Source organism: Haplochromis burtoni, unplaced genomic scaffold, assembly GCF_018398535.1.
Source record: "Haplochromis burtoni strain Fernald_Lab_line unplaced genomic scaffold, NCSU_Asbu1 Contig_213, whole genome shotgun sequence".
Classification (NCBI taxonomy): domain Eukaryota; kingdom Metazoa; phylum Chordata; class Actinopteri; order Cichliformes; family Cichlidae; genus Haplochromis; species Haplochromis burtoni.
This window is the reverse complement of record NW_024582574.1, coordinates 443201-453834: the sequence shown is the minus strand read 5'-3', so window position 1 is coordinate 453834 and position 10634 is coordinate 443201. Positions and strand designations below refer to the sequence as shown.

At 40.2% G+C, this 10634-nt stretch overlaps 1 protein-coding gene across 3 annotated transcripts in view; it reads right to left on the bottom strand.

Annotated features, from left to right (window-relative positions):
* tll1 (tolloid-like 1) overlaps nucleotides 1-10634 on the bottom strand; it is a 59203-nt gene that overhangs the window by 12616 nt on the left and 35953 nt on the right. For 2 of the 3 annotated variants that reach the window (XM_042226473.1, XM_014338228.2), the window contains 3 exons: nucleotides 9461-9621; nucleotides 9167-9347; nucleotides 2881-3006 (listed from right to left, as the gene is read on the bottom strand). In XM_042226473.1, the coding sequence (XP_042082407.1) occupies nucleotides 2881-3006; nucleotides 9167-9347; nucleotides 9461-9621 (468 nt within the window). The other variant, XM_042226474.1, reaches the window with a different exon arrangement.

Here is a 10634-nt window from a genome sequence, read left to right as displayed (position 1 = left end):
ACACGCAAGAGCACACACAGAGAGGAAGTTTAAAAATCATGGCTGCACAGGAAAAGGTCAGAGGAAATGGAAAAGGAACAGGAAGGAGAGAAACACAAGAACTAAATGAGAGAAGAAGATTTCAAAGAAGCACATCCTGGTGACAAGTTCACAGTGGGTTTCACTTGAAATTGGCAGCAAGCTTTGCACAAACACTGCAGTGGGACCTTTGCACTTTCTATACTGTAGCTGAGTACATATATGTATATGTACACTATTTATTTGTATACAGTAATTAAAGTAAGAACCATATCATTATTTTGGATTTGGGAGAGGAGGTGGGCCTGAATGCTTTCTATATGCATTCAGTGAGTTTAGACTGACAAATAGTGTACATTTATGTAACCATACCTGCACATGTAACATTCAGAGTCTGTTAAAGATTGAATGCTTTTCTAAACACCATTGCATTCATTGAAGAAGTATCAAACTCAGTGGTTTTTGTTTTTATTCCTGACGACTACTCTGTCATTTGCCCCACTTTCTTTGATTTTAAGGCTTTGTCAGCTCCACCTACTCATTACATTATAGAAAATCGTACTCAGCAGTCAGCTCTTTGTTGCCACAGAATCTCAGAAAGCGCACTGAAAAATATCAGCTGCACTTCATTTGTCACTGATGGACGAGTCTGGAAACACACAGGAGCTGTTTGTTAACACTGACTACTTTCCTCCTGGAGTCTGTCTCAGGTTAAAGCCGTCCAGAGCAGCCCACACACAGTCACACATGGCATTTTCATGCATTCGATTTTAATGAGACAAATGCTATGGCTCTATGAAGGTGCGGGGAGGCAAAAGGCACGCACACGACAAAGACGATGCGTTTGAAGGTGATGGCTTTTATTTCTCAGGAAAACCAAACTCATGTACAGCATGAAATGGCATCCACAAGAACAACACGTGAGTCTGAAAAAGCTTTTTTTTTCCTTTTTTCTAGCATGCAAAGTATCACATACAGATGTCAAAATCTCCACACAGTTTTGTTTTTACAGAAGAGTGTAACACCTCATGTTACAGATAGAGCCATGGGTACAATCTGATCAAGTTGCTGGTAAAAACTAACAGTTTCAAAGTCACTGCAAGAGTTTAAAATGAGATCCCTGAGACTTTAAAGGATGCTGTGTGTCATTTTTTTATATTTCCCACTGGTGTGAAAAGCCATAAAGGTGAGTAACAGTTATGCTTAATGATGAATCCAGGGTGTAACAACAATTGCTGAAATCTTCTCAAACAAGCCGAAGCTCATGTATATATATAAACAGGGGCACAGGCCGTGTGACGGGAATATGAATTAGTGTGACACGGCAAGGCTCGCTTACACTGGTGTTGTGCACATATAAACACACATGTACACACAGGAAGACAACGCTACACGCAAAGCTTTCAAGATCCCAGATGTTTGAAACACGAGTCTTTTTATGAGCATCACGGGGAGTCTTTAGTGAGGTGTGTATGTCAGTGCTGATGTTGTGAGTGTGTGTGTACGTGTTCAAAAGTTCAACTTCAAAGAGCTGTGTATAATATGTCCATTCAGCAGGGTGTGTGTGTGTGTTTGTGCAAGTGTGTGTGTGTGAAAGTGCAAATAACCTTTAATAAATAATGTTTTCTGTCAAACTAAAACTTTTTTCCACCCTTTGTCCGTTTCTCACACACATCAGAGTGAACAGAGTTTTAGAGACTGGCAACTGGTTTTTAGGTCATCTGAGAAAAGTTCAAGAGTATCAAGTCGTTTAGAGTGGAGCATCTCCTGAAGTTAATCCCCTACATATAATTTATAATGTCACAGTTTTGTGGGACATTTCTGTGGTAATTAATTTGGACTTGGTGTGTTTCTGTTTCAGGAATGTCCTTTAAGAACAGTCCAAGTTAGGTCTGATGACTTTCAGTGTAAACCAACTGCCCTTCAGGGCCAGTAAATGTCAATGTGAAAGCTGTTTCTTTTTTAGTCTCACTACACAAAATAAATACTCTTAATATATAATTAAGTTTTTAATTTTTGCTGATGATTTTGTCTCAGTTTTTGTTAAAGAAATAGTAACATTGTGTAATATGTCATGTTTTGAAGTTCCCCTGAGGTTGTATTTACCTCATTTTAAGACCTGTTGAGGACTAATTGATTCTTAATATATCCTGATATATAAAACCTTAAACTTGTGTTCCATTTTGCCTGTAGTGCTATTTATTTTGCCTGCATTGTTTTGGTCTGAGCAGGTTCACCCAGCACCTATTTTCTTTCTGTCTGCCAAGCTTTTCACTACCCAAGAGGAAGAATGCCTCTACCTGTCCCGAGGCTCATGCGAGTGACAGCGTGACAGGATGTAAGTACTGATGGCGTCTCCCCTCAGCTGAGCTTTAACGTTAGCTAGCTGCATGCCTTCTTTGGTTGGTGGGTGTAGTTTGACAGAAAGAAAGCAAGGTCATGGTTTCAGGAAAAAAGACATTCCTGCGGCATTTTTCAATTTCCTTTTTCACTGGGGCGCACTCCAAGGCAAATGCCATAAGGTTTTATTACATTCAGGATATTGCAGACATTTCTACAGTGGACATCCCAGAAATTGGACAACTCTCACTTGAACAATTTAGATGAATAAATAGCGCCACAGGCCAGAAGATTTGGGGGTGAACTGTCCCTTTAATCTATGTGAAAAAATATAAGCCAAAGAAAAAAAACTCCCTCAAATGTAAAGCCTGCTATCATGTGGATGTGTGTGGACAGCGCGTGATGGATGATGGCTATTCTTATGAATGAGCACATGCTTGTGTTGATGCGCGACAGCATGCACGTGTGTTCCGGTGCTTTTATGCCAGTGTGTGTGTGGGTGTGAATGCACATGAAACCCACCTTCCTTACAGTCATGTTTGTTCTCATGCAACACGAAGCCATGGCGACAATGACACACGTAGGAGCCCACCGTGTTGATGCACTCGTGTTGGCAGCCGCCGTTGTCCTTGCTGCACTCGTCTTTGTCTATGAGGGATACACATGCAACACGTCAGTGATGTGGAAACATCAGAGAGATGAGATGGTGGGAAGGGAGAGAAACAAAAGAGGACAGTAATGAGGTGCGGGTGCAGTGGAAAAGGAGAAAATGAAGACAAGTTAAACATTTTATTGCAAGGCTGAGAGTTAAAGCCCAGCAGGATGATCAAGTGAGCCATCCCGGCTTTGAACGCTCTCTGCAGCTTACTTTTGTTTTTTTACTACAGTAACAGCTGGAGATCAATAAAGGAGAAGTTACTCAAAAAGGCAAAAGTTTGCATTGATTGCCACAGAGAAGAATATCTAACGAAAGAAAACAAAAAAAACTTTCTGAAGTTTGTTAGTTTGTGTAAGTCTGTTGTTGTGTTGCAATCGTCTACGTTCAGGTCACAGCAGCTGTCTTATTTAGGTTTACTGAATTTTGATTATTCTTTGTGTTTATTTTGAAAGTATTACTTCCCTTGTGTGTCCCAATGTGTTGTTTTGCATCCTTAGTTGTCCCTACTTTGTGATCCATTAACTTGTCCCTGATTAGTTTCATCTGTTTTTTGTTAACATACCCTACTTGTGTATCTTGTTTGTGTACTTGTTTTAGTCTGGGGCCCAGTTGCAGTCGAGCCCCTGTAACCTCTCTTTGTTATGAGTGTAACACAGACTGAAAGCACGCGTGGCTGCTGAAGGGTCTCTTAATTAATGGGTAGGGTAGAACCACAGGAGTAAGCTTTGGGATGCACTTGGCTTTCTCTAATGATGGAAGAAACTTCAAACCATCTGCAGTGATTTATACAGCTATCAGATGGAAGTAATAACATCATGTCCATAACTTTCAACATGCATACACTCTAATGAACAGTCTCTGTTTATGTTATTCGTATTTTAGTGTAGAGAGACAGAATATCAACCAAAAATCCAGAAAAAAACACATTACATAAAATGTATAAATTGATTTGCATGTCATTGAGTAAAATAAGTATTTGAATCAAAACAGTCTGAATTCTGGCTCCCACAAATTGGCTGTGTGTCCATGTGGCACACAAATTACAAGATTGAAGACCTGCACAAGGCATAGTGAGCAACAACACCATCCGCAAGACGCTTGGTGAGACGTTGACAACTACTAGTGTGAATATCAGGAAATGGAAGAAACATAAAATGATCATCAATTGCACTTGGTCTGGTGCTCAAGGCAAGATCTTGAATCACAGGGTTAGGATGATCATGAAAAAGGTGGTAGATTTGGTAATGACCTGAAGACAGTTGGGACCAAAGTCACCAAGAACACCACTATTAACACACTATACCGTGCAGCACCAATGAGGTCTCCCTACTCAAGAAGGCAGAGGTCTGTCTTAAGTTTGGCCGTGAACATCTAATGATTCAGAAAAGGCTTGGGGGGGAAGTGTTGTCGTCAAATGAAATCAAAATCATACTCTTTGGTGTCAACTTCATCTGCCAAGTCGGAAAGAGGAGAAATGCTGAGTATGACCTAAAGAACACCATCCCCACAGTCAAGCATGGAGGTGGAAACATTATGGTTTTGTTTTTCTGCTAAGGGTACAGCAGGATTTCACTGCCTTAAGGGAACAATGAATGAACCTCCTTCCCTCAGCCAGAACACTGAAGATGGGTCGTGGATGTGTCATGACAACAACCCAAAAAATATCACCAAGGCAACAAAGGAGTGGCTAAAGAAGAAGCAAATGAATGTCATTCAGTGGTCTAGCAAGTCTCTTTTATGTAGTGTGTTGTAATGTGGGTTTTTTTTGCATTTTCAGCTGATATATCTCTTGCTGCATTAAACTGAAACTATAGTAAAAGTGAGAGAGAGTTCATTTCTTTGGAAGTGAGCAAACTTGCAAATCCAGCGGGTGATCAAATAATTATTTGCCCAACTGCATGTCATAAACTGTATGATTTTTTTCAATTCCTCATTCATTTTTGCTATGTGCTGATACATAAAAGATTTCATCATTCATCAACTGTATAGGGAATTGGTCAGAATCCAATAAAAACTTCTTAGTCACTTTTGGAACCTTTAAGCCTCTGTATTTATGTTTATACCCCACCATGGTACTTTACAGTCCCATCATATACTACATAATTATGTTAGATTATTATTGGAGCTACATATTGGTTGTACTGAGTAAAAGACTCCATTAAATATGCAAAATATGAAAAAATATTCACAAGGTTAATATAAATTAAATAGTTTGTTTTATCATTCAATACACATTACCTCAAAATTCAGAGTGAACATGTGGTGTCTTGCGAATGTTTTGGGAATCTGAAGAATCTGAATAGAATTTTAAAATAAGATTTGAACACCAAGTAAATGCGCATGCTAGAGTATTGTTTGGTCTGTTCATCTTTTAGTCCATTGTTATGCGGTTGCTAGGTAACATGCTGATGTTGATGAATATATCAAGCATCAATCAATTTGTTGCTATAAATTAGAAATTAGTAATTGTTGTGAAATGTCAATGATACAGTACCTTTCGGTGTTATAGATGCATAAAAGCTGCAAATGGATTATTTTATCCTCTTGGTAACTGGCAACATGATGACATCATAATGGCTGATATAGATGACAACCTTCAGGGCTTAAGATGTACTTGTGTACCAATGTTGTTTGCACCACTCCCGATCATGTAAGAGGATTTTTAGGTAAACAGACACAGATTGTTTGTGTTATAGTAAAATGTTTGGCTTGGCACAGAGTTTGATCAAATTGATCCGGTTGCAGGTTAAAGGTGGAAACGTTTTAAAGTCCAAAAACAAACTCACTTCCCAATCATTTTCTCTCCCTCATACTCAATTTGTGGTGTCCTCTAACCACTTGGATTCACCACAGGATGGGCTGGGTGAGAACAAAGACTTTGGTGAGGCTGAATACCGGGTGGAGGCGGAAGAAGCAACGGAAGGTTCGCTCTGCTCGGGGTTGCCACGTTAAGCGCGGAGACAGAAAGAGGCAGAGGAGGTGAGGATGGATTGCAGACCGCACAGGAAGACAGAGGATGTATGGGGAGAGTGTGGGAGCACAGTGTGTTTGTGACTGAGAGAGAAACAGATTCCTATAAAGAGATGTGAGATTAGACACAGACGCCGAGTCTCACTTCAACTTTGGAGCTTGTGAATCAAACTAGATCTGCTTTTAATGAAACCACTAAATCCTCTCTCTCTCCCTCTCTTTCTCCGTGTGTGTTTGTCTGTGTCTGCTGTGGTATTACAGTGCTATTGTGGGCTCAGTCTCACCCTATCACAGGCTAAGAAGCTTTGCGGTCGATGCTACACAGTGTTCATTGTAGTTGTCTTCAGGTCAAGCACAAAATGTCCACACGCACGCACGGGCAAACACACACGCACACACACACACACGGATTAGTAGTATGTGGGAGGCTGAGGGGACCTCCCTAAAGCTGCTGGCTGTTCACCAACCAAAAGCTATCCCTAAAAGCTTCTGACAGTAACTGAGCCACACAGCAGCTTTTAACACACAAGTACGCACATTATTCGTATCTGAGTACTTTCCTTTTGCAAGCCTGCCCCACTGAACTGTTTAGCTGTGTGTTAAAGGTGTGCTGCAGGTTAGTTGAATGCAGTTAACAGCTTTTCTTCCTCTGAAGTTTAAACTGTCCTGATTTTCTCTTCAAGTTTGCAGTAAATTGTTTGAGTAAAAAAGAGAAATCTGTATCATAACATCCAACAAATTTCTCCCTGAAACAGCAAGCGGGGAACATTTGTTGTATTTTTAGTGGAAAATGGGCTGTGTCCCAATTTCATACTGTTTAAGACTGTCTTTGAGATTGCAGTTTAAAAAAAAATCAACGTACATATATTTGCATACGATAATCATGGCCTGGATTTATGAAAATACATGATGGTGACAATACTTAAACATTTTGGATAATAAAAAGCTTTTTTCACATCATGCATGCTATATTTCTTTTGGCCAGCTTTGATGGCACAGATTTGAGGGGTGTTGTTTCAGTTTGCACTGTGACCACATTCATTTCCATCTAGACTTGGATTTTTTTCTCCTGTATTGATGATGGGAGAGTCTTTTTCAGCGCATCCCAAACATTCTTAATGGGATTAAGGTCTGCACTCTGTGATTACCAAGCCAAAGAGTGATGTGTCATGCTTCCCAAACTGCTCTTTTACTCTTAGAGCCTGATGAATCCTGGCATTGTCATCTTGGAACCACCAACAAGGAAGCAAAAATCCGCTGATGGAAAAAGCTGACCACTCAGTGTATTCAGGTACTCAACTAACCTCATTTTTTTGCAGGGCCACATTACGCTGCTGAATCAAGACCTGACCAACTGAACCAAACCCAGATCATAGGACTGTAGCCAGAGGCTGGCAGTAGGGAGTATTGCTTCATTTGCCTCTCCTCTGACTCGCATCACTGTCCTACTTTCATTGTTCCAGAGTCCAGTCATTATGGTCTTCAGCAAACTGGAGCCACACTTCTTTGGTGAAGATGATGGTTCTCCATTATACTTCAAGGTCTTTAATAATGTGTAAACCTAATGCTACTTGGTTCAGCAATCTCCATTTGTTTTATTTGCCTGATGCAAACCAATAACCCTTTCAATCCTTCTGAAAAACCATAACAGGTTTTTCACAACCACAGGATATGTCTTCTAACATGGTTGGTTAAGCTCCTCACAGCATCAGTTATGGTTAAATAACCTGTTACCATCCAAAACATAGTAATCACTGCAGTCATTATCTAGTGTAAGTCTTAGTTTGCTTAGTTAACCAGGTGATGACTTGTTTTTGGACAGGTAGTGTATATTACTTTTCATTCAGTAAACAGTAAGTAGCCATATAGTACATTTATTTGCTGAATATTTTAGAACCTGTAAATTGATCAAACTCACCACTTTCTTCATTACTTTTTTCCATATTAGCTATCATGCAAACACTGTGTGACATAAAACAATAACTACACATTCATTATGGGTAATTCCATTATTTACTTTACTTACTAATTTTTTAAGGGTTTTCATTTAAGGCCTAGTTGGGAGCTTTAATATGGATGACAGAAAGTTGTAGGATAGCATCTCATAACTCCATATTATCACAATTTTAGTCCACCGAATCATAGATTTTATCAATAATTTGTACAATACTGGGACACAGAACGTTTCCTTCTGGAGCAGAATGGATAAAGAAAGGATCCACATCAATAAAGTAGGATCTATCCATTCCCTTAATTGACCAGAGCCAATCAGAGATCAATCCCGATTGTGAGGTCATGTTACCTCTGACCTTTGATGAGATTGCCAGCCTGGTGCCGACATGACCACGAGTTGAACTGACGCGCGTTACGTCCTGGCACGACTCAAACACAAACATACGCTCCTGACACTGTGCCAGTCTGTCTGAGGGGAGAGAGGGCAGAGAGCAGGGTGAGTGGAGGAAGCCAGAGAGCAGGTGGAGGCAGCATGAAAAAAAAAAAAAAAACAGACAAATATGCAAACAGCTCTGCATACACATGAACATTTCACCTAATACTAAACCATGCAAACAACCTCAAATGAATTCACAGCAGAGGGAGATGGGGACACAAAATGAGGTATGTAGATGCTCAAACAAGAGTGTTTATAAGAGTGCTAATGCCTCCTAAAGCCACTTCTTCTGCTCTGGACATTACACGGTTACCTAAATCTCTGCGGCACAGTCAGTGATGGCTTAGATATCAGTAGCAGTGTCTTTCTGCTTTTTTCCAAGCGAGTGTTTTACTTACCTAATCTAAACAATCTAAGCAATTCAGATTTTTTGGTGAGTGCAACATGACTGGAAAACTTTAACACAACACATGGCTAATTCTGACTAATCTCTCTTATTTCTCCTGTGTGCATCTCACCTTTAGACTGATATGTCTCGTTAGTCTAAACACTGAAACGGCTGCCAGCTTCAAAGGTTAAAATGTTTGCAGAAGGGGAGGATCAGTGTTCGGCATGAGTTTCTGGCAGTGTGACTGAATTCCAGTGGTGCCGAGCATGAAATACCAGAAACCGCCCCTGCACCATAATCCACTTCTCCTGTGTCCATCTTATTTAAAGACTCCTGACATTCCAGTAAAAAACAGGCCTGACACACACAGTCTCACACACGCTGAGTCACACGTGTGTTTTACCTGAGAAGAAGTGAGCTTTAAAGCCTTTCTTAGAAACGGTGTTGTCCGACTTGAACTCAATCCTCATGTTGTTGTACTGAGAGGTGATGACCTCCGGGACCTCGGTACCACAGTATTTACCATGCAGCTTAGAGTCGGATGAGAGGCCGCTGCGCACTTCTACGTAGTCGTATTTACACACCTAAACAAACAGGCAAGGCTCTTGTAACAAACAGTCACGAGGTGGCTGCTATTTTTACCTGCTTCCTTTCTCTCTCACTGAAATGTTGCATATAAATACATGGACGCACTCACCTCGTTGCCTTCAAGCTCGAACGCTTCAAACTGCATGGAGATGCGATACTGAGTGGGCGCCACCACCTGCCACACGCAGTTTTTGTTGGGTGGGTACTCTTTAGGCCAGCCAGGTGTGCTAATGGTCCCATTTAACTTTGATAGAAGACCACCACATGCCGCTGGAAACACACAGGTGTAATCAGTTAAGAAAAGACACAAATTCAGCTTTTTTTGCCTTCATTTGACAGTTGAAATGAACAGAGGAAACTGATTCTGTGTAAAGTAAGTTTTTTTCATTATTATAAAAACTTTGGGATGTACCTTCTCATTGAATTTAGTTTGAAATGCTGCTTGAAAAAAAGACAGCAGAGAGTATCTGAAAAGAGTTGAATCACTACATTTACAGTTGTAGTCAAAAGTTTGCATCCACTCATCATGATCAACTGAAGTTTGCAGCTGCCCAAACTAAATGCCTTGTGGAGAACAGTTTTATAGTCAGACCAGACAAAGGCTGAGATATTTGTCTATTCACAATGTGAATAGATGTATGTTTGAGGGACTTTCAAATCTAAGACCTTTGTACTAACTGTGAAGCACGGTAGAGGCACCATCATTGTCTGGGGCTGTTTTACTGCCAGTGGTACTGGGATATTGCAAAAAAGCGGATGAAATAATGAAGAAGCAGGACTACCTCCAAACTCTTCAATGTTACCTACAATCAGGATGTAGACAATTGAAACTTGAGTACAACTGGGTGTTCCAACAGGATCCCAAACACACCTGGGATCATTCCACAGGTTTTGGAATGAAGAAAGCAGGCTAATATTAAGCTTCTGGAACAGCTTTCCCAAACCAACCAACCAATTTAAAGGAAATCTATCAATTTTGCCAAAAACAGTGATCATCTATCGAACCAGAATCATGCCAGAAGCTTGTTGAGGGCTACTAAAAGTGTTTTGTCAAGGTGCAGCTTGCAAAGAGATATTTAACCAATTATATATTTGATCCCGTATGTTTGCTTTTGACCCAGTGTGGACTGAAGAAACTCCAAAATAACTTCAAACGTATACACCCTGTATTTTTAAAAGGAAAAGAAAAAGAGAACAGAAAGAAATCATTAAAAGCCATTAAAGTTCATTCTTACACTCAACAAAAATATAAACGCAACACCTTTGTTACTGCTCCCATTCCC